This window comes from Mustela nivalis (genome assembly GCF_964662115.1).
Source record: "Mustela nivalis genome assembly, chromosome: 14".
Classification (NCBI taxonomy): domain Eukaryota; kingdom Metazoa; phylum Chordata; class Mammalia; order Carnivora; family Mustelidae; genus Mustela; species Mustela nivalis.
Window position 1 is genome coordinate 88,382,968 of NC_139033.1, and position 24,264 is coordinate 88,407,231.

The 24,264-nt window shown below is 47.1% G+C and overlaps 1 protein-coding gene across 24 annotated transcripts in view; it reads left to right on the forward strand.

The window, feature by feature from the left end:
* Positions 1 to 1,681: 1,681 nt before the first annotated feature.
* ASCC2 (activating signal cointegrator 1 complex subunit 2) overlaps positions 1,682 to 24,264 on the forward strand; it is a 42,433-nt gene continuing 19,850 nt past the window's right edge. For 2 of the 24 annotated variants that reach the window (XM_082698044.1, XM_082698045.1), the window contains exons 1-8: positions 1,688 to 3,462; positions 7,552 to 7,649; positions 12,748 to 12,906; positions 13,273 to 13,443; positions 15,406 to 15,535; positions 19,910 to 19,977; positions 21,075 to 21,185; positions 22,213 to 22,325. In XM_082698044.1, coding sequence (XP_082554170.1) covers positions 7,569 to 7,649; positions 12,748 to 12,906; positions 13,273 to 13,443; positions 15,406 to 15,535; positions 19,910 to 19,977; positions 21,075 to 21,185; positions 22,213 to 22,325 — 833 coding nt within the window. In that variant the 5' untranslated portion in view covers positions 1,688 to 3,462; positions 7,552 to 7,568. Of the gene's footprint in view, positions 3,463 to 5,380; positions 5,468 to 7,551; positions 7,650 to 9,007; positions 9,194 to 10,126; positions 10,250 to 12,747; positions 12,907 to 13,272; positions 13,444 to 15,405; positions 15,536 to 19,909; positions 19,978 to 21,074; positions 21,186 to 22,212; positions 22,326 to 24,264 lie in introns of those variants that run through there. The other 22 variants (XM_082698033.1, XM_082698022.1, XM_082698042.1 and 19 more) reach the window with 22 other exon arrangements.

Sequence of the window (24,264 nt, forward strand, 5' to 3'; positions counted from 1 at the left end):
CAACTATGGGTTCTCCATAGACACATACTTGCTGAAAGAGTGAAGCATTAAGATGATACTAATTCATTTTAGGTGGCTCTGAGCACCTGGGTCAGGGGGATTCGGGCCCAGATATGCCTATGCCAATTTTCCAGCTCCAACTACTAACAGTTTTTCTTCCAAGTTATCCCAAGACTTGATTGGTTATGGGCAACACAGGTGATTTGCCTTCATTGTCAACCTAAATATTTGCTCTTAAAGTAAGCTACCTGTTTTTTTTTTTTCTTTAAGATTTCATTTATTTATTTGACAGAGGGAGACATTGAGAGAGGGAGTACAAGCAGGGGGCAGGGGGAAGGGAGAAGCAGACTTCCCACAGAGCAGAGAGCAGAGGCAAGGCTCCATCCCAGGAGGCTAGGATCACTGCTGGATTGCAACAGGAGCCAAAGGCAGACGCCCAAGACTGAGCCACCCAGGCATCCTGTTGTTTTTCTTTTAATCTAGAGAATCGAAGCCCCCAGATTCCTCGGTATTGTGACTAATGTATGGCTTAAGGCTTCTTCTGTTACAATGACTTTCTAGTTTAATTTCAATTGGACACATGTAGGTTTAGACAAAGATGTCTCCCTTGAAAGTTCACATTCCTTATTAATCTCTTCTGGCAAAGAAAAGAAAACAGAGATAAAGGAAACATAAGGGTTAACACTCCAACTGATAGGGAGTCTCCTTTCTTCCTTCCTCTCCTATACATTTCTTGAGCATCTATCTTGTGCCCGGAATTGTCTGTATTGTCTCATTAAACTTCTTGATGATGATGAAGTAGGTATTAATGACCCCTTTTAACAACTGAAGAAACAGACGCCTTTGGAGAAGTTAGTTGTCTTATTGGCTGATTTGTCCTTTTACAGGTCTGTTATTTAGCTTGTTTATATTAATACCCATAAGTAAAGATGAAACTCACCCATACATTTTTGCCAGAAGTCTTATTTTAAGTTTTCTCTGCGCCACAGACTGCTATTCATGATTTCCTTCCAACCAACCACCAAGATACAGATTATATTTCCTGTGTGTCCAATGTGTGTGGTGCCAGAGGGAAAAAACATGGTGTTTCTGGCAACTTTTTCTGCCCCTTCTGTTACCAGACCAAAGTGGGTCTACTCCTTGGCGAGTTACAAGTCAGAGACTACATCAAAAGGAGTTGTCATACACGTCATCTGTATTTGTACAAATAAGGAGATTATAGGGAACAACTTCCAAAACTGTGACTCTCCAAACAAGGGAAAGAAGGGTCCTTTGATTAGGGCTTGGGATGAATACTCAGAAGGGGATTTCAACATTACAAGGAGGCTGAGGTAACTGTTGGTCACTTTTGGCACTTTCTGATTCATCACTGCAGGCATCTTCCTCAAATGTTTCTTTTTCTGTCCTGGCAGTTTGTTAGTTTGTTTCTAAAAAGTAAGGTAGACAGAAGAAGCTAGGAGTTTAGTTCCTAAGAGGTAAGATGGACAGTGACGCAGGACCTTCTACTAAAAACTTCCTGAGTTCCTGGGTCAGTCTGGTGTCATTTCCGTTTATTAGATGGTCAGCCTTGTTTGAAAAATGACAGCAATTAAGGGACACACCCACTCTTTGGACTCAGTCTGCAGCATTTGGTCACAGAATTCTTCCTGGACTGGAGACCCCCAAACTTGTTTCATGGAGCCTGGGCAAGTCCTTGGTACAGAGCTTATGAGAGCAAGCTCTGGAGCTAGACAAAGCTGGGTTAAAATCCCCAGTCCATCAATTTATAAGCATTGTGACCCTGTTTTAATCTCTAAACCCCTCTATAAAATGGTACAATAGTTTTTATCACTTACAATTCTTTTTTTAAATTTTTATTTTTAAGTAATCTTTACACCCAACATGGGCCTCAAACTTACAACCAAGATCAAGAGTCACATGCTCTACCAACTGAGCCAGCCAGGCATCCCTTGTAATTCTCTCTCTCTCTCTCTCTCTCTTTTTTTTAAGATTTTATTTATTTATTTGATAGAGAGAGCACAAGCAAGGGGAGCAGCAGGCAGAGGGAGAGGGAGAAGCAGGCTCTCCACTGGGCCAGGACCCTGGGGATCATGACCTGAGAAGAAGGCAGATGCTTAATCAACTGAGTCACCCAGGTACCCTTCTGGGTTTCTTTTCTTTTCTTTCTTTCTTTTTTTTTTTTTTAAGATTTTATTTATTTATTTGAGAGAAGGAGAGAAAGAGAGACAGTGCATGTGCACGCATGCAACACACACACACACACACACACACACGAGTAGGGGGAGAGGCAGAGGGAGAGGGAGAAGCAGACTCTTCACTGAGTAGGGTGTGCAACATGGGCCCAATCCCAGGACCCCAAGATTATGACCTGACCAGAAGGCAGACAGTTAACCAACTGAGCTACTCCAGTACCCTGGCAGTGGTGGTTTTTGAATCCTTACTGTGTGCTAGGCACAGAGAGAAAGCCAGGGTTGTGTATTTTTAACTAGCTTTCTGTGATGATTCCGATGCGCAGCGGGACTTGGGAATACCAACCTTATACTTATACCACCTAAGACATTCTGTGGAAAATTTGCATTTTGCTTTTAAGATAGCTATACCACATAGGGGCTCAGCCTCCACAGCTGAGCCTGGAGCCTGCTTCTCCCTCTATGTGCCACTCCCCCTACTTGTGCTCTCTTTTTCTGTGTCTGTCAAATGAATAAAATCTTAAAAAAAAAAAAAAAAGATAGCTATAGCACAGCCTTCTTGATTTAAAACAAACAAAAAACAAAAACAAAACCTATTTGTATTGCATACACACACCAATGTGCACAGCTCATAGGTGTACAATTTGATGACTTTTCCAAGTTGAACACATTTATGTAGCTACCCAAAGATGAAGACATGCAATGTCCCAGTCTCACTTGTGGCCACTTCCAGTCACCAGCCCCAGAGGTAACCACCATTCTAATCCCATCACTGCTCACTAGTCTTGCCGGTTCTAGAAATTCCTGTAAACAAAATTGCAGTCTGTACTATTTTCCTTTTTTTTTGCTCAACATCATGTTCATGCTTCTGGCTTATTAAAACTACTCTTTTGGATGAAATGTATAAAACGATGATTGAGAAGGTTAGTAAGGAGATGGAAGTCTGAGATTCTGAGAGACCAGGTACAATACTTGCGTTTTCCAAGAGGTGGAATCTCTTGGAAGATAGGATGGGGAAGGGGGCGTGGTTACCGTCCAGCCTGTTCCAGGTGGGGGCGAAGTCTTTAGGCTGGGGGCGTGGCTATGGGCCCGGCTTCCCGGCGGCTGTTAGCACCGGGGGCGGGGCCGGTCGGGGCTTCCTGTCTGCGCCTGCGGAATCGCCGTTTGACCCCGGAAGTGCCAGCACACTGGGAGCTGTCACCGTGGACCGCGGCAGCGGCGGCGGCGGCGGCGGCGGTGGCGGCGGCACAGCGCCGGTAGTGGAGCCGCCGAGGTGAGTGCGCGGCTGGGCCCTGCCGAATAGGTGGCATCGGGCCTGGGACGAGCCGCAGCCATGCCCCCGGCGGCCACGATACTCCTCGCCTGCTTGGCGGGGCCGAGACTGATGATGCCGGAGGGACTGTTAGTCGCACCTGAGGCCAGGCCGCTAGAGCTGGGAGTCTCGGGTTCGAGGTTCAACCCCAGAGTGACCTTGGACGAGTCACAATCCTCCTACCGGCACTCCGGGTTTCTGTTTCCTTGGTGTTCATTCATTCGTTCAACAAATGCAGGTCCATCGCCTCCTACGTGTCAGCCACAGATCTAGGCACTGGGGATACAAACAGCCAGACAGATAATGTACCCTCCTTCATGGAGCATACAGTCCAGTGGGAGGAGACCGTTAACGACAAATAAAGGCACAATATAATTAAAGATATGACAATAACTGCGGAGTGAATACTTTAGACTGGGGAGTCTGGGAAGGCCTTTGAGGAAATTAATATTGAATTGAGACCAGAAAGGTGATGACAGTTAGAGAAAGTGAGGCAGCAATGGCCCTGGAAATGCTCCCAGGCATCCTTGCTTGCACCAAGCTCGCCTTCTAAAGAAAGCCCTTTTCTAAGTTTTAGGCTTCTGCTGCCCTGCTTGGCATGAAAGATGCAGTGGTGGACATAGATGTCATCGTGATCAGTGTCCTTTACCTTTTGGAACTTAGAGTCTCATCTTTGCCTAATTTCTATCTGTACTTTAGATGAAAACTCGGATCTTCCTTGCTTGATATGCTCCCTCCCTCAAATCTGTTCTCTCTGTTAAATGCTGTCACAGCCCCATGTGCCTGATCTACATAGCATACACCATGGTACTCTTTTTGATTCATATCTGTCTTTCCCATAAAGACTGTAAGCTCTGTGAACGGCAGGACCAAATCTGTAATTTGCCCACTTTGGTATTCTCCAGGCTTCAGTGCCTGGTACATAGTAGGTGCTCAAAAAACTTTTTGAATGGCTGAGTGAAATTATTAACATGGTCTTTGCTCTCCAGTGGTTCATAGGCAGTGTCTCTGCCACTGGGTTGTTGTCTTTTCTTTTTGATTATATCTCTTTTCTACTTAAATGACTCCTCATTGCCTTTAGATGAAAGACCAAAATCTTTAGCATCACACTGGATGTTCTTTTTAAAATGGCTTCATCTTTCCTATCCAACCTCCCCTCTCAAGTTCTATCATCCCCCCTACCTGACCTTGTGTTTTCAGCCATACCAGATGTCTCCCTCTTCCTTCAAAGCCACTGGTTCTGAGCCTGTGTTCCCACTTGCTCTTTGCTTTGAATGCCCTTCCTCCCCATCTTTTCCTCCTATCCTTCAACAATCAGGTTGTGGGTCACCTTCTCAGAGACTTCCTCCCTTTCTCTATTGTGCTTGCTTTGAAAATTCCCTGTTACAGCTCTGATCACACTGAATGACAGTCATTTACACGCCCAGGACCCAGAATGTATTCAGTCAGCCTTTGCTGAGTAAATGAGGAAGTCCAAAGTGTTCTGCCTTTGGTTGGGACTTGAAATCACAAGTAAACTTTATTGAGTGCTTATTATGTGCCACCTACTGTGTTGAACACTTAGCATTGATTACTTCTCACGTCTCAGTTTTATAGATGAGGAAAGCAAGGCTTAGAGAGTTTAAGGAACTGTCTCCAGGTCTCAAAGATGGGTAGGAAAAGGTGGAGCTGGGATGTGAATCCAGGCTGAAGAACTATAAAGCTCTCTTTTAACCATCATGCCAGCCTGAGTCGGAACCGCCTTTACAAGCACTGGCTTGTAGGAGTGGATTTCTTCTGAAATCAGGTGCTGTGTCTACCTGTCTAAGCCTGGCCTCTGGGGCCTGGAAGTTAAAAGGTTGAAGAGGCACCACCTACTATGGCTCTTTCCCCAACCTAGGTCCCTTCACTGGACACTCCCACAACCCTCTTTGGCAGGTGAACATGGAAAGAACTGGACCCATGAGTCATTTAGACTTCTGGACTGGTGAGCAGACCCTCTGGTGTTCCCAGCTGCCCTCCCAGCATCACTGGGTGGTTAGGAAAGAAGTATTTTTAGTCTGTTGAGCACAAGAGATCCAGGTGCCAAAGCAGACGGGCTGGGCTTCAATTTCAACTCGGTCACTAACGTGTCTGTCCCTCTTTGGACCTCTGAGCATCAATAATCCTTGTTGTCTGTAGCTAGGTTGTTGTGATATGCTAGTACAATCATAACTTGATTCAAACTAACATCTGTGCAATATGTGCACAGATTACCTATGTTCTGGAAAGCTGAAAGGTGAAAAGTCACCCCAGTCCCATTCATTACCTCATACCTTATAATTTTTGGCGGGCTACCTCACATGTACAGGGACCTCGTGGCTGACCCGCGGAGATCCTAGAGTTGGAACAGGCATTGAGGATTAGACATAGTGGTCCTGTCTCTTTTACATCCTTCTAGAATGGATATCTTCACAGTCTTTTAAACAGCCCGTGAACTGAGGTTCCTTTTGTACCAAGCTGCTTCCAATTTCCTTACCTTTGCTCCTGCTCTGTCCTCTGCCTGCAGCACCCTCCTTCCTGGCTACCCTCCACTACCAAGACTCAAGGCAGGCTCTCCTGATCATTTAGGCTCCCCAGAAACATTTTCCTGACAGCAGCACTCCCTACAAACTCAACTACACTAGACTCAATACAGCAAATGGTTAAGAGCCGGCGAGCTTCACCAACTACGAACTAAGTCCTTAAGTCCGAGAGCAAGTTTCTTATCTTCTCCGCATCTCTTATTTCCTCACTGATAAAATGAAGATAAAAATGGACCTAACCTTAGAGTTTTTCTGAGCACTAATACATGCATAGCAGGTTAATGCTGAGAAAAGCCCTAGGGACAGTACTAGCACATGTTAGAAGTGTGTTGCTACTACTGCCATTATCATAATTATTGGGTTGTAAACTCCTGTGGGGCAGAAACCCTGCACTATCGCTCTGTCTTCATAACACCAGGGCCTGGCCTGATATCCGAGATATGGGACATCCCATAACTCAGTGGCTGACCGTGCCTCCTCAGCTCATCTGTGAGGTTCTCAGGAGGTGACGGATGGTTTCCTCATTCCAGCCTCAGTATGTCTTTGTGTTGTCACCGAGACTGTGCTGGCCTCATATGGCATGTGTTCTAAGGGGCCTGATTCACTTTCACTCTGTGATCCAGCCAATATGTGTGTCCCTTTCTATGGGGCAGGCGAAGTAGCATTGTGGAAAGAACATTGGATGGGAAGACGAGAGATGTGGCATCTACCACTCACTGGCTTGGAGGTGCTTTTGGGCCTTTGCAGAAAAGAGCTCACACTGGCTGTTTTCTGTGAATTCTGTCATCCTCTCTGGTCCTTCTGTTCATTCACATCCTTCTTCCCTGAAGCCTAGGGAGGTTGTAAAATCTTAAAACCCCCTACAAGTGAGGAATGGGGGGCACCTGGGTGGCTCAGTCGATTAAGCAGCTGCCTTCGGCGCAGGTCGTGATCCCAGGGTCCTGGGATCAAGCCCCACATTGGGCTCCTTGCTCAGTGGAGAGTCGGCTTCTCCCTCTCCCTCTGCCTGCCGCTCTGCCTACTTGTGCTCTCTATCTCTCTGTCAAATAAATAAATAAAATCTTAAAAAAAAAAAAAAAAGTGAGGAAAAGCCCATTCCTCCATCCCTGAAAAGACTGCAGATCTGCTTAGAATTTTAAGAAAAATGTCCTTACATTCAGTCATTCATCAAACATTTGATGAGGCCGACTCTGCACCAGGCCTGTGCTGGTCACAGAAAAAATAATAAGAGGAGAGACCAGGCATTGTCTTCACAGAGTTCACAGGCCAAGTAGGGTACAGAGCTGGAGCCATAATAAAAATAACCTAGGTCCCCTTAGCCAGTACGTTACAAAGAGGGCGGGCGTATTTCAGGAGTCACCTGGTGAGTGTTTTCCTCCTCAGCTGAGAGCTCTTGCTTTAGGCAGGGTGAAGCTTCTCTCCTGGCTCTGGGATCAGTTCCAGGGCAGGCCCCTTCCACCAGGAGCCTATGTGTCTGCTCTCTTCTTCCCATCCATATTCCTTTCAGGAGGGTCACGCAGCACAATGCCAGCTCTGCCCTTGGACCAACTTCAGATCACCCACACGGACCTGAAGACAGGAAAACTGAGGACTTCCCCAGCGCTGGTGAGCCGGGACTTTGAGGCCGTTCAGCCTGATACTATCGTTCTTGCAATTTCAGAAGCAAAAAGCAAATTCCTCCTTTATCTGTTCCAAGAATGACCCGAGGGCCACAGTCAGCAATTCAGAAGCTGGGACACTACTAGGTCCTCCCACACCCAGTGCAGAAGTTTCCTTTCTGAGAGCAGCAGCTTGAATTTGAGTCCTATTTTCCATGTTGCCACCCCACACCTTGCCCCCAAAGCATTTCATTTTGAATCAGAGTCTGATGGCAGTTGTGGCTCAACCTAAGCTGGCCTAGAAAAGGATCCAGCCCAAAGCCGGGTTTGGGGATTTGACCCTGCGGGAAGCGTTCAGGTTTCAAATAGGCCTTGTTTCAGAGCTATCTCACCTGCTATCCACACTTCAGGGGAGAACACCAGTTTCAGAGGTCAGGCTGTCTTTTATCGCACCGGGCCACGAAGCGCCACCTGCCACATACCGACTCTGCAGGGCTTGGGAGACTGAAAAATAAGGAGGCTGTGAGCGTGCTGATTACCAGCTGCAGGGTGAGATTAGGGCTGCGGAGAGGTGCCAGACTGCTGAAGGAGACAGACGTGGGGACCGGAGTCCCCACACCCACTTACTGTTTTCCCAAGAATATGAGCTTACTTGAGCAAGGTGGGAGGAAGTATTTTCTAGGGGGGCTTGAGTAAAGTCGTGGGAAACAAGAGCTTGGTGTTGGGTTTCCTGCTCTCTGGATGGCTTCTTATTACTTCCTAACTCCTCTCTGATAATAGGACTTAATGTTTATAGAGCACTTGCTCTGGGCCAAATCTTTCTAAACACTTCACCTGGATTATCTCTTTTAAGCCCCGTGAGGAGGTATTTTGATTGTCCCCACTTTACAGATGAGGAAACTGAAAGTTCAAGGTCACAGAACTAGGAAATTAAGGGAGCAGGAATGGGAAGCCAGCTAGACTGACTCTGGATCTCATACCCTTAACCTTTCTGCTATAAGCCTGCCATTTCTTTTTCTTTTATTACCTTTTTATGTGAGAAGGTATTTATCAGAAAATCCAGATCTGTTCTGCTCAGTCTGGTAGCCACCTCGTGCAGTAGTCATTCGCCACAAATAGGGGTTACACATTTGAGATGTAGACATTTGAAGGAGCTACATTTTATATTTAATTTTAGTTAATTTGAATTAAAATAGTCCATGTGGTGAGTGCCTACTGTATTTGCCAGCACAGATAGGGAACAGTTCCATTAACACAGAAACTCTGATTTTCCACCTCAGTCCTTCCCTGTGTACTTAATACCCGGGTTGCTAGGCTGTGGGCTCCACAAGAACAGGATCCTGGTCCCTTCTCTTCATTCTGGTTTCCCGGGTGCCAGGTGCTTTTCTTTCAGGAAACATTCAGTAAATGAGTCAAGGACTCCAGCCAGCCCTTGTGCCAGATCCTGGAGCTACAGAGAAAAAAGACATGGTTCCTGCCTTTGAGGAGTCTATGAGAAGACCAGCAGTGAAGAGAAAAGCAGACCAGTAGTTTCTCTACGGTGTGATCAAGGTGGTGTTAGAAGTGGCTACTTGAATGCAGAGCCCAGGGCACTGATCCAGACTGAATGGGGTCTAAGGGGCAGGGATGCCCTGAGGCTGGTGGGAGGGCATGTGCAGCTAGGGAAGGCTTCATGAAGGAGGGGAGGGACCCCAGACTGGGTATTGAAGGGGGAATAATCAGTAGCCATGAGAGCAATGGGAGAGGATGAAGCTGGCAGGCGGACCCAAGTATACCATCCCAGAGTCCTGAGAGCCCGAGTCCTACCCAACCACCACTTCCTTGGGGTGGAAGCAGTATCATTCAGTTGGAGCACAAACTTTGTGTTAAATCTCACACATACTTAACCACATAACTAGAACATTGTAAGCACTCAGTGACAGTGATGGTAGCAGTGACAGTAGCAGAAGGTTCAAATGGGGAATAAGGTGGGAAAAAGATGAGCTGAGGGAGACAGCTGCCTGATGAAGGAGCGGTCTTGTGGAAGAGATCTGTACTTACTCTGTTTGTCTCGTTAGTCCCAACTTAAGACAAGGAGATCTCTAGCAAAGGGACAGCCACCATGTTGCCTTTGCAGGGTGATAGGTGGAGCTAATGTTTATTGAGTAGCTACTGTGCACACAGCTCACAATTAGTGCTATTGAAAACCCAAAGGAAATAAAGTCTTGAGCCACAATGAGTGAATGAGCTCTTGGGGAAGACAAGACTCATGTAAGTGGAACATGGAACAGGCAGAGAACAGGGCGAAATGGTTTCTTATCGAGATCGGCAGAACAGAAGTTTGATGGGCAGAGAATGTCCAGAAAGCCTCACAGAGCAAGTAGGACCTGAGCCAAGCTTGAAGGGTGGAAGATAGAGCTGGGCCTGGTAGTCTCTGCCCTGACATCTCCCACGGCTTCTGCTACCTACAAAATTAAGTCCCCACTCTTGACTTTGGCATTCAAGGTCCTTCAGAGAACTTGGTGGGATCTGGTCCTTCTTTACCCGCATCGATGCTTTGTCCAACCAGTATGTAGATGGAGAGTCTGCTCCATGCCAAACGCTCATCCAGGGACTGGGAATGCCATGGTGAGCAAGGCCCAGACTGCCTCTGCAGACCTATAGGCTAGGAGGGGAGACAGAGAAGGCAGGCCCTTCCTTTTCATATAACTTGATGGGGGCATGATTGAAAGACAGTCCAACTGCACATACTGAAAGTATACAATTTGGCTGGTGTTGACATTAGTATGCACCCAGGGTACTGTCATCATAGTCAAGGTAATGAACATTTCTACCCCTCCCAGAAAGGTTCCTTGTGCCCTTCAGTGACCCAACCTTTCTTCTGCCCCCATGGGCAGCACCCACTGATCTGAAGGTACTTTTGATTCAGTTCGACAGTTGCCGTGATTGGGGGAGCCCAAGTGCACACCCTGCCTGGTCAGGGTTGGGAGCTGGGAAGACTTCCTGGAGTAGATGAGGTCAGAGCTGGGATCAGCAGGCCAAGCAGAGGGAGCAGGAGAGCACGTGGTTACTGTGGGTCATTGAGTAGGTCTGCAGCACAAGCTTTGGTTTAAATCCTGCCTCAGTGGCCTCCTTAGCCCTGTGACCTTAGCAAAATTCCTGCCCCTTACTGATCATTTCCTCCTCTGTAAAATGGGGAGAATACTATCTCCCTTTTAAATAGTTATTAATGAAAAAGAACTAGCCTGTGGGGTATTCGCACCCAGCAGCCAGCACAGAGCAGGTCTTGTCAAGTGGTGGCCTTTATTTTCACCATTCCAGTGTTCTCTCCCTCCATATCTGTTTCCCACCACCCAGTGCAATCCTGGCCCCTTTTTTTGGTTCTCGACCCATTTTTATGCTCTATAATGTACCATTTCTTCCATCAAAAAAAATCCTTCTCATTTCCCAAGGCCCAGCTTAGATGCTGCTTGCTCTGGGAAGTTCTCCCTTGTCCTCTGGGTGCAGATAATCACCTTTGCCTCCCCGCCCTCCATGGTCCCTCTGCCAGATTTGGGCTGTCACTTTCTCTGCTTTGTGCCCACTTGCTGGCTTAGATGTGCATCTCCTCTCTGAAGCATAGGCTCCATGAGCATGCTGATGTTTTCTTCATGTGCCTTGCCACACCTGGCCTAACGTTGTGCCAGTAAATGTTTGTAGGAATGCAAGGACGGTAGAATCTTGGGTCGGGGTTGTCTATCTGTCTGTCTGTCTGTCAGAGGAGTAGGGGGTGATGAGGATCCCTGATTGAGAAGTAACCTAAGAGATGAGGTGTCAACAGAAAGATGAGGGGAGGAGCTTGGAAACCAAGGAGATAATTTAGGTCCAAGAAAGTAGTTTTGAACTTGTTTCAATTGGCAGGAGTCCCTTTTTCAAAAAGCTTGTCCCTGGAAGCCCACTATATAAATTCTGATTTCCATGGGGGCGGGGTCCCGAAGACCCACCTGATGGGACCCCCCCCCCAGGAATCCTTATGGAACCCAAAGACTCCACAGTTTGAAAACTCTTAGTACTGAGGCATAGGGGGTTCTTGAGGAAACTGACCAATCCATCATGATTTTCCTGTCCCCCTGGACTGACAGACCTGGAAGTAGGTGGATTGTGGTTGATAACCACTGAGACCTTGCCCGGCCTTCCTCCTCTTTCCACTTCCCCCGGAAAAAGCAGCCGTTATGTAGTCAGAGGAGAAAACTGAGCTCATCATCTCTTCTTAATGGTGAACAAAGTAAGGTTTGTTCATGGCAAGGTAAGGGTTGGGAGAGAGAACTTGTGATTTTAAGCTGAGACCTGCAATTACTTGATTAGCGTTCTTTTCTTTAAAAGAGAAAAGTTACCAAGTTTTTTTTCCCCCCTAATTCTAAGAAGGATATAGCATGATACATACAGTATGGTCCTATTTATATAAGAGAGGAAAATAGATCTCACATATTTATATGGGCATATTTTTCCCGTAAAAGCCTAGAAAAGGTTTGCAAGGACACTCACCTGATGCTGAGTGGTCACTCCTGGGAGGATGTAGGGACTGGGCGTGTGGCCCCAGGAATCTCACCTTCTCTACAGGGTTGTAAGTTTTGAAAGAAAAGATGTGCATGCCTGCCTTGTAGAATTGCAAAATAACTTAAAAAATAATATGTGTATGTGTTTTTTAAACTGGAAAATGTATTCCAGTCATAATATGGTCATAATCTCCCCCACCAAAGATAACCACTATTAGCTTTGGTATCTTGAGCCCCCCACCCCGCGCAGGTCGGTTGTTTTTTTTTTTTTAATCTGTGTTAAAAATATATACTTCTTTAAAAATCCCCAAACTGGTTTTATTAAATAGGTTTATATCCCTGCTTTCTCTTGCCTTGACCTTTCCCCATGGCATTAAAATATCCTCCAAAACACATGGTTTTTAATGCCTGCCTAGTGTTCCCTGGGTGCAACCAAGCCCCCTTTGTTAAAGACACTTGGTTCTTTATGCTTAAAAACTCCTTGGAGGGTCACCGGTTGGAACAGCCAAGTGTTGTCATTGCTGTGGGTTGGCAAATGGGCCCTCGCTGACTAACCTCTGCCACGTTAACACGTGGTTTTTGGATCCGTAGCACCCCGAGCAGAAGGCAGACCGGTATTTTGTGTTATACAAACCGCCCCCTAAAGACAACATTCCCGCCCTAGTGGAGGAGTACCTGGAACGCGCCACCTTCGTAGCCAATGACCTCGACTGGCTCCTGGCCTTGCCTCACGATAAATTCTGGTGCCAGGTAACATTCTATCAAAATTAACACTAAGACAAAGCACATGACATGCCGTTGGTTGGTTGCTGTTGTTGTTTTTCTCCCCCCTAGGAGATGCTTTTTTCCCTACTTCTTACACTGGATCCTTAACAGCAAATTGTGGTTTGGATTGCTCTGTCTTGTATCACAATCTTAAGGATGTTTACACAACGCCTTCCCACATGTTTAGAAACTTGTGTTTAGCCCTCTGCTCATTCATACCTCCTTAGTCCCTCGGGGTTGGAGTATTTGCCTTAGGCCAGGGCTGGTAGGCCTGTGAGCCCCTGCACAGTCCACCCACAAGCCCTTGCGCCTCAGTGACAAATCCTTGCTCTGATCTGTTGTCTGGCACAGGTTATCTTCGATGAAACCCTGCAGAAGTGCCTGGACTCCTATCTGCGCTATGTCCCCCGAAAGTTCGATGAGTGGGTGGCCCCGGCCCCTGAAGTTGTTGACATGCAGAAACGCCTCCATCGAAGTGTTTTCCTCACTTTCCTCCGCATGTCCACTCACAAGGAATCCAAAGTAAGCCCCTGGCCCCACGACAGGGTGCTGCCAGACACCCAGCACCTCTGTGCCAGACTCTCCCGCCCCTGGGAAAGAAGGCTCTGGAAGGCTCTGGAAGTATCGAGTTTCCTCTTCGTCTCCCCTCTGCCTTCATTTCCACCTTTAGGGAAGAAATCTGTGGCCACCCCCCTTATCTGTGAATTCACTGGGTCTGCGTTACATCCGGTGTTTTCATCAATGGGAGCTGAGGGCCCTTTGCCAGTTGACGTGTGACTGTGCCATTTTTCATGCGTCAGAGGGTGAAAACATTGATTCTGATTTGTTAAAGGAACTTTTATGTGCTTTTTAAAAACCTTTACTTTTCTCCCCCCAGTTTTCAAAATAATGTGCTCTCTAAACAACTCAAACATTGCAGAAATTTTTTTTTTTTTAAAGATTTTATTTATTTATTTGACAGAGAGAGAAATCACAAGTAGGCAGAGAGTCAGGCAGAGAGAGAGAGAGAAGCAGGCTCCCGCTGAGCAAAGAGCCCAATGCGGGGCTCGATCCCAGGACACCGAGATCATGACCTGAGCCGAAGGCAGCGGCTTAATCCACTGAGCCACCCAGGCGCCCCGCAGAAATATTTTGTAGGTAGTGAAAGCCACCAGAAAATCCCTTTCCCCAAATATAACCACCGTTATGGTATGTGTTCCTTCAGGGAATTATTTTCCTTTCAATATGCTTGTGTGTGTTTGAGTCCATATTTATTTTTACAATAAGATCTTGCTTTCTTTCCCCCAAAAAACTTATTGTAGTGTGGAAACTTTCAAATATATGCAAAGGCATAATGAACCCCATGTACCTACCTATCACCCAACTTCAACAATTATCAGTATTTTGCCACTTTTATTTTCTTTCTTCCCCTGAGGGTTCCCCCCCCCCTGGAATTTTTTTGTTGTTGTTTTTTGGTTTTTTTTTGAAGGAGAGAGAGAGAGCATGAGAGTGCAGGGGCAGGGTAGGGGAAGGGCAGAGGAAGAGAGAGAATCTTTTTTTTTTTTTTAAAGATTTTATTTATTTATTTGACAGAGAGAGAGAGATCACAAGTAGGCAGAGAGGCAGACAGAGAGAGGGGGAAGCAGGCTCCCTCCGAGCAGAGAGCCCGAAGTGGGGCTCAATCCCAGTACCCTGAGATCATGACCTGAGCCGAAGGCAGAGGCTTTAACCCACTGAGCCACCCAGGCGCCCCTTAAGCAGATTCTACACCCAGCACAGAGCCTAACACAGGGCTCAGTCTCACCACCCTGAGATCATGACCTGAGCCAAAATCAATAGTAGATGCTTAACTGACTGAGCCAGCCACTTAGGCACCCCTTTCCTGGAGTATTTTATTTTATTTATTTATATATTTTAAAGATTTTATCTATTTATTTGACACAGAGAGAGAGATCACAAGTAGGCAGAGAGGCAGGCAGAGAGAGAGGGGTAAACAGGCTCCCTGCTGAGGAAGAGAGACCGACTCAGGGCTTGATCCCAAGACCCCAGGATCATGATCTGAGCTGAAGACGGAGGCTTTAACCCACTGAACCATCCAGGCGCCCCTCCTGGAGTATTTTAAAGCAATTCCAAACATCATAGTAATTTATCCACAAATATATATATATATATTTTAGTATATGCCCTATGTGGGGCTTGAACTCAAGACCCCAAGATCAAGAGTTGCATGCTCTACTGTCTGAGCCAGCCAGGCGCCCCAACCCATAAATATTTTAGAATGAATGCCCAACCGACTATTTAATAGCATGTTTTTGCCTCTTTTTACATTAAAATGAAGAACAGCTATTGCTTCAGGTCAATATATGAGGCTCAGACATGCCCGCAGTATGGATGGACCTTCATTTATTAGCCAGTCCCCCATTGTTCCTTGTGAGCTTGCTATTACTTTACCAAGAGTATGCTTTTGAAAGGTCTCTCATCCTCTCTCTCTGCACTGTTCCTTAGGATCACTTCATCTCCCCCTCTGCATTTGGAGAAATCCTCTACAATAACTTCTTGTTTGACATCCCAAAGATCCTGGACCTCTGCGTGCTCTTTGGAAAAGGGAACTCGCCTTTGCTCCAGAAGATGATAGGTATGTAGGGCACAGGGCCTGGAGGGCTGCACAGAGCTGGCCCCCACAGGCCAAACTAGAGCATCTAGATGAGCACAGGGGAATTCAGAACTGCAGTGGCAAATGGGGTTTGGACCTGACTTAGCAGGTATGTGCCTGTCACTCTGCCGAGCTCCTTGTATGTGATCTTAATTAATCCTCACGGCAGTCCTGGGATGTGGCTCTGTAATCATCCCTCTTTACAGACAAGGAAACTGGGGTTAAAATGTAAGGCACTTGCCCGAGAGCTCATGACTGATAAGTGGCCAAGCTGGGATTTATGTCACAGAGGCCTGACTCTCCAGCTCTTCCTCTTTGTCACTCCCTGCCTCAGGGATATTGGGGCTGCCTCAGAAGTCTCATGATTTGCATTGTTGCTGAGATCAGTTGGAGACTGAGTTCAGAGAGGACTCTTTTGGGTTGAGAAAGGAATGACTTCAGCAGTTGGATCCCATCATGAGGAAGTGGGCTGGAGGGGTCAGTCAGAGACTGAAGCTTGGTTGGGATGCTGCAGAGGGAACAACACCCTAGCGTTAGGCAGGACACCACTGTCAGCCCTCCTCATCCTGAGATTATAGGACATAGTCTTCCCAAATGCCCAATTTCAAAGCTAACTTGTCCCTTAAAATGGTTTCCTTCCTTCCCCCTAATGAAAAAGTAATAATAAAGGTAATACAGGTTAGTTTAAAAAATTTGGGGAGAATATAAAGTAAAAAGAAGCAGGAAAGCAATTACCAAATTCTGGCACCCATAGACAATCATTGGGTGATAATTTCCTTCCAGTCTTTTCTCTGCGTGTTTTTGAAAACCATGTCAGAGCATAACGTATATGAAATTTCACATCCAGCCTTTTCATTGAAATGGTGTCTGGTTTTTCATTCAAATCTAATTGTTCCCTGATCATCAGTTCAATTCTTCTATTTTCCCAGAGAAAAACTCTTCATAATGTTACTATAGACAGAGAGCATGGAGTGAGTGAGTAAAATCAGGCACGAAAGATAGTTAGCAACAACAGGAGATGGGGAAGGGGAAGCTGGGGCCAGATCGGGGAGGACTCTATGCCAGCCGTTAGCACTCAGGGAACAGTATCGCATGGTGGTTCAGAAGGCAGGCTCTGCCCAGTTCACACCCCAACCCTATTCCTGGCTGTGTTACTTTGTCCAGATCAGTCAACCACTGGAGCCTCAGTTTTTACATCTGAAAAATGGGAAGACGAATTCCCTACCTATCTGATAGGATGGTTGTGAGGATTAGTATAGTGCCTGGCTCGTTATAAGTTCCGGGTTACTGTGAGCTCTTACTGGAATGAGGCCACGGGAGCTGTGGAGAGGAGCTGTCTGATGGTATAGTTAATTTGGCAGCGTGCCAGTGGGAAGGGTGGTGACAGGAGACTGAGGAGGAGGCTAGTACTTCAGCGTGGGTTTGAAGGTGAGAGCCTGGGTTGACTGAAGAGGACATCCTGGAGGTAGAATAAAGCAGAGTTTAGGGAGGTGAGCTAGAGCAAGACATCAACAATTCTAGAGAAAACTGGTGTCAGATGCAGGAAAAGTGGAGGGTGGAGGTGGGGGGGGCGTGTTGCAAGTGGAGGTACAGTCAGTGTTAGATCTGTGGGGTGTGAGATGCTGTGCAGATTTAGGGGGAAAGGACTTCTGCCTGCAATTCCAGGTGGGCAAGGGTGGGTGAGAAAGGTCCTAGTTTTTTGAGTCACTGACCTCTTTGAGAATCAGATGAAAGTTTGTCCCTAGAAGAACATACTCCCTTATAAATTTTGAAGTGTTGTAGAATGTTTTTGTCCCACAGATTGAGAACCCTTAATTGCCTCATTTAGGAGAGTCTTTTCTTTGGCTCTTAGAGGGTGGTTCATGGAAAAGAAGGCAGACCAGGCATCAGGAGCCCCTTCATCATGTGTGCATTGGGGGGGGGGGTGTTGGTGTGGAGGAGGGGCCTGGAGACACACGTGCACATACACGCCCCCCACCACACACACACATACAGCAGCTGTCTTTCCAGCCCTTGAGCGGAAGGCACAACAAGGGGCAGCCTCCAATGTCTCTACCTCAGAAGCTTTTGAGCCAAGCAAATCAGCTGTAGTAAGAGTGTTGACAAGGGAGAGAAGGAGGGAAGAACAAGGGGACTGGACATTTGTCCTGTGGGCAGAAACCCAGTCCTTACCGGGTACCCTCCCACCCCCCTCAACCTTCCTACACAAACACACCTTACTTTTTTTTTTTTAACCTCAAGATTAGTGTACTAAATCAGGAAGTGTGATTTTGAAAGCAGGGCCTTCCAGTTAGACTCTTGGAGGTATTTTGTGAAAGCAGGAGTACGTCAGGCCTTGGCCCCATCAAGGACTACACTGATCTCTTTGGCAATCCCTTCCCTTCACCCTGCATTACTTAACTGCTTTAGTCTGAGAAGGATGCCGCCATTGTCCCTTACTTCTTAATTGTTTCTTTAAGAGAGCTCAAGTCAGATCTTCACCATCACCGGATCAGATAAAGGAGAGGAAAGGGTTAGTTGTGAAATGTTATCTGTTTTAATGCTTGTAAAACATCCCTGTTACTCAGACACAAGCACTAGAAGGATTATGAAAGAGTGCCCTACCCCGGGTCAGGTGGTTAGGGTGCAGTGGGGTCTACTGTATGGTACTGTGGGGGGAGAGTGGCTCCTGACGCCTGAGTCAGGAGGCACTGCCTGGAGGAGGTGACACCTGCCTTATGGTGGACTCAACTCTGGGAGGTCACTCCAGGCAAGGGGAGGGGACAGGGCTTGTTCTCTGAGGTTGAGGAGGTACAAGAGAGAATGAAGCCCAGGAAATGGAGAGAGGGTGCATGGAGGTGCTTTCTGGGCCAGATCTCATATGGCCCTCTGTGCTCTGGTCAGGAGTTCAGACTTGACCTTGAGGATGCCATTGGCTGGGAGGGTTTTATGAGAAAGAACAGAAGTTGGTGGGGAGACAGCTCAGTCCCTGCTTGCTGTTAAGAGTAGGAGGTGGCCACAGATGGTCAGGGACTACCTTCACAGGTTGAGGGATCAGCACCCTTCTGAAGGTGGGATACCCTGAGCAAGCTCGTGCTTGGAAAACTCTGCTTTGTGGAGTCAAGGAATGAAGGGGTATCCAAGAAATCATTAACAGAAAGTTCAGCTACATAGTGACTTGCTTCCCAACCCAGTCCCATCTGGCCTTTGATCCCATGGATTTTCAAATCCTCAAGGATGGGGCAAGGGCGTCCCTTGGTTTTCATTAAGGAAACCAAGGACAGACCTGCCCAAAGACAAAGGATGGCTAGAATTCAGCACAGCCTGACAGCCAGCCTTTGCCATTAGGATTGTGGTGGGCTGAAGAACCCTGGCCTCTTCTTAAGGGTGTTGGTATTTTGCATCAGCATGTCTCCTGGCTAGCTATGATTTTCCCTTCCCCCCCGCGCCATTTGGGCAGCCGGAACACTTGGTCTCTGTTCCAGTTACCATATGCTCTAACCTACGCACTCACAGCAACAGCAGTGCTCGGAGGTAGTAAACATTTGGAAAGGAGCTTTGTTTTATAGGAACAACTGCAAATGCGTGGTAAACCTGTCTCTAGGTCCCTTCCAGGCCTCTCCCCTTGGAGGAAGGTAGGTTAATATGGCTAACATATTCAAAAACAGAGGGTAAGAGAATTTCCAGACAAATTTCTCCCTAGAGTCTCCTCACATTATTAGAGGTGTGGCCTGGCAAGAGTCCTGGATTGTAGCATCCAGGTTTCTTGAGCAAAGAGATCATATCTCCTGATTTTCCTGGATGACTAACTCCCACTTCCAAAGCCAATGCTGTCATCTAAGGCACGGTGCCCAAGTATGATCACTCCCTGGGGATGTCAGCATGAGCTGGTTTGACCAGGGCAGACCTTTTTTTTTTTATTTTCCCTCTTTCTTTCTTTCTCTCTTTCTTTCTTTCTTTCTTTCTTTCTTTCTTTCTTTCTTTCTTTCTTTCTTTCTTTTTCTTTTTTTTTTTTTATTAGAGAATGAGAGAGAATGCAAGCAGGGGCAGAAGCAGAGGGAGAAGCAGACTCCCCACTGGGCAGGGAGCCCGAAAAGGAGCTCAATCTCAGGGCCCCAGGATCATGACCTGAGCCACCCAGTTGCTCCCAGAGTAGGCCTTTGATGTAATTCGCTAGGCAGAGGTGCTTAAAAGGTTAAATTGTACTGAGTTGGGCCAAAGCTCTGTGCCAGCAGGGCCTGGGGCCAGGACTGCTCTAGTGCAGACAGGCTTAAGAAAGGGGAGAAAGGTCACAGAACATGCCGGCAACCATTTGTAATGTGTCCTCCCCTCCCCCCCCCTCTTTTCCGAATCCCTACCTTTCTTTTCTCTTTTCAGGAAACATCTTTACGCAGCAGCCCAGTTACTATAATGACCTGGATGAAACCATGCCCACCATCCTTCAGGTACCAGCTCTCATCCCTGCCCACATCCCCTCCCCAACCCTATGGCATGGCCCTGGACTTTCTTAGAATAGCATGAAGAAATGTTTACTCCCCACCCCTCTCTAGCCCCATCTCCAGACAGTCTCTGGTCTTGTGCCTCAGCACACCCTTTCAAATTTGCCCTTTTCCTCACTTGAACAGAACTGGAATCTAAGGGCTGTCTAGCACTCATACAAAAAGAGCTTAAATTGTGTGCTGTTTACCAACAGCCACAAGCCTCTAAGGACACCCCTTTAAGAGGCCTGTGTTGCTCAAATAAGAGTTTTAGTCTATAAAACTATTTTAGAATATAATAATGTTCACTGTAGAAAATTTAGAAAATATAAACAACCAATAAGAAACAAAAACTCGAAACAAAAACTCATCCCACCACCAAGAGACTCTACTATTCATGATAACATTTAGGGTAGTTATGTGCTAGCTTCCTTACAGATGGTACAGTGAATTCAGGACTTATGTGATTTTACGATGGGCTGTTTTCTTCACACCATTGATTTGTTTTTTATTTCAATATATTTCCATAAATTGCCATCTCCAGAGGATCCAAAACATATATTGTTGAAAGTGTATCTTAAATGTTCATTACCATATACTTGCCCAGCATATTCATACAGATAATTTCTGAATAATTTGATAAATTCTGATAATTTCTGGGGGCTTTTCATACATGTGTTGTTTGTTTGTTTGTTTGTTTTTTAGTTTTACTTAAGTAAAATAAAATTTTTTTTATTTGAGCCCCCATCATGGGACTTAAACTCACAACCCCAAGATCAAGAGCCATAAGCTCTTCCGAACTGAGCCAGCCATGTGCCCCTCTACATTTTGTGTTTTTAATCCTCCCCACAATCCTGTAAGAAGAATAACCCCTATCATCCCGATTTTATTGTTTCCACTCTAACCCTGTGTCCTGGCATTCTCTCAGCTGGTTTCTTGGAAACACTGGCCCATACTCGAAAGATTCTAAGGCAGCTTCCAGATCTCCCATCCCCGATTGCAGGTCAAGGGTCCTAGCTGCTGGTTCGACAGGATGTAGGAGGACCCCTTCTTGTGTTTCACAGGTTTTCAGCAATATCCTCCAGCACTGTGGTTTGCAAGGGGACGGGGCCAGTGCCACGCCCCAGAAACTCGAGGAGAGGGGCCGGTTGACCCCCAGCGACATGCCTCTACTGGTGAGATTGCCCTTCAGCCCAGCCTGGTTTGGGCCAGCAGAGGACCCCACAGCTCCTTCCCCTGTTTGTGACCCTTTTCCCCAACTCCAGAAGCAACTAGTCCCATCACATAGGCTTAGAGCATTTTAGTAGGCTTTGTATTTTTCCCTGGGAGCTTCTTTATGAGGCAGTGGAAGGAACAGGGAACTAGAGTTCTGAGAGGGAGGTTCAGTCTTCATGTAGCTCAGCACAATGAGCTCATTCGTGTTATTCATCGAGCCCTGTGTTGGGTCCACAAATTTGTACTGAGGAGGCTCCAGCAGGTGCTGAGCCTTCAGGGTAATGCAGCAGGGCAGAAGCAGGCATGGGATTTGCAGTCTAAGCCAGAGGTAAATAAGGAACACAGACCTGTGTCAGGCCTTACGCGAAACACTGGCGATAGAGCAAGAAAGAGGCAGCCATCGGCTGCCCTCTTGGAACTCACAGCCTCGTGGGAAAATGGGCATTAAACAGGTATTTCAGAAGGAGGCACACCAAGTTCTGTGGGAACAAGTCATTTTACCTGCTGAAACCTCAGTTTCCTAATCTGTACGATAGAGATCCGAACAGCTGCTCAGCCTACCTTTCAGAGTGGTCAAGAGACTCCAGAACACATGTAAGAATGTACTCCGTGTTCTGTATGGACTTGATATTCTTGTCGTCAGTGGGACGTACCTTCTGTGTAGGAGCAAGGGCGTTGTCTTCAGGTCTTTCAGCTCAGAAGAGAGAACTGTATTACGCTAGAATTAGAAGTAACCCCAGATCATTGGGTGGCTGCCCGTCGGAGCTGAGGTAGGAAGGTTGAGTAACTGGTCCAGATCGTGCTTCTAGAGACGGACCAGCCAGTCTAAACACAGATCTCCAATGATCTCTCCCCCTCCCGCCTCCCTGCCCGCCCAAGGCAGCTGCCTTTTGGCTCCCACTAGTTTTGTCAACTTTGTCTCATACCCACCACAGAGCTGTGTATGGGGGTGGAGGAAAATAATGCAGTGTTTTCTTTTGGCAACAGGAATTAAAAGACATTGTTCTCTACCTTTGTGATACCTGCACAACGCTCTGGGCCTTTCTGGATATCTTCCCCTTGGCTTGCCAAACCTTCCAGAAACACGACTTCTGTTACAGGTACAGCGGTAATTCCAACTCCTCAAGTAGAGGTGCTAGTTGACATCCTCATTCAGCAGATATTTAGTGGGTACTTAGAATGTGCCAGGCGTTCTTCCAGCCTGGAGATACAGTAGTGAAGAAGACAGGTAAGGCTCCTGCTTGTGTGGAACCTGCATTTTATCTTTTTTTTTCTCCTAAAATTTTTAAAAATTTATTTGAGAGAGAGAGCAAGAGCAAGCACGAGCAGGGGGTAGGAGCAGAGAGAGAGGGAGAAGCAGACTTTTTGCTGAGCAGAGAGCCTGATGCAGGGCTTGATCATAGGACCCTATGATCATGACCTGAGCAGAAGGTACACACTTAGCGACTGAGCCACCCAGCTGCCATGGAACCTGCATTTTAGAAGCATCCCCCCCCCCTTTTTAATAAGATTTTATTTATTTATTTGACAGAGAGAGCAAGAGACACAAGCAGGCAGAGCAGCAGAGGGAGAGGGAGAAGCAGGATCCCCACTGAGCAGGAAGCCCAATGTGGGGCTTGATCCCAGAACCCTGGGATCATGACCTGAGCCGAAGGCAGTCGCTTAACCAACTGAGCCACCCAGGCGCCCCAAGAGTTCCCATTTTTGGCTAAGAACTAGATAAGGGAGAAAAAAAACCCAAGTTCAGTTCCTTGGTTTCAAAGCCCCTCTCATGGGCAGGCACAAAGGGTAACAGATCATAAGAAGTGGTCTGAGGTGGGCGTCTGGGGGGTTAAGCGTCTGCCTTTGGCTTGAGTCATGATCCCAGGGTCCTGGGATCGAGTTCCTGCATTGGGCACCCTGCTCAGCGGGGGGCCTGCTTCTTCCTCTCTCTCTGCCTGCTGCTCCCCCTGCTTGTGCTCTCTCGTGCTCTTTCTCTCTCCCTATCAAAGAAATAAATAAAATCTTAAAAAAAAAAATGGGTCTGAGGACTTCAGCATCTGGTCTCGAGCAGAGCACACTCAAAGAAACAAGCAGATAAGCTCACATGTGGGTCTGGCTGCTGTGGCCATATTATGAAGCACTCTGGGAACACAGAGGAGGGAGGCAAAATTCCACCTGGTGAAGTAAGAGGTTTCATGATGGCCTTTAAGTGAGAATGGACAGGAACCTTCCAGATGGAAGGATTACTCCAGCAGGCAGAACAAGGGTAAGAAACCCCAGAGGGTGTCCAGGGAGAGCCAGGGAGTGGAGTGGGATGAGGCAGGGCCCAAAGCAGCAGGAAAAGGAGCAGCTAACAAGAGACACTCTGGAGAGGTTGGTAAAAGCTGGATTGTGAGGATCCCTGACGTCACTGGCAGGGAGTGGGGCCTCTGTTCTTTAGGCAATAGGGAGCCACTGGGAGCTTTTATCCAAAGGAGTTATAGAAAGTTCCTGCCAGGATGAGGAAAGATGTAGGGAGGGAGACCCTCCTTGCACACTTAGCTTCACAGGCATCTGTCTGTTCCTTGTGCAGCGAGAAAGGGGTGCACAGGCCTGGGCTGGTAACCTGCATGTTGCCTGGGAACGATGTGGGGGTAGTGCTGGCCTGTTCTCAGTGGCCTCTGGCTGTTACTCTTGCCAGACATCTCCCCAGCGTTTGCAGGAGCTCCTGGGAGCTGCCCAACTCTGTGTGCTCAGCCACCAGTCCATTCAGTCGTTTTACTCACCCACTCAACAAAACTTATCTAGCACTGACCTGTGTCAGAGAGGGCAGCTGGTGTTCTGACCACTCCTGGGTCCCCTCAGCTCGAGAAGGTCGCATGTGAGGACTAATCAGCCTCCCAGAGGTTGTTAGAATAAAGCACCAGTCAGCACTCCTCCTGAAGAAAGGTGTTAGGATAGGCCTGTGGCAATCCCCACTCCCCTTTTTTTAAGATTTTATTTATTTATTTGACAGAGGCACAGCGAGGGAGGGAACACAAGCAGGGGGAGTGGAAGAGGGAGAAGCAGGCTTCCAGC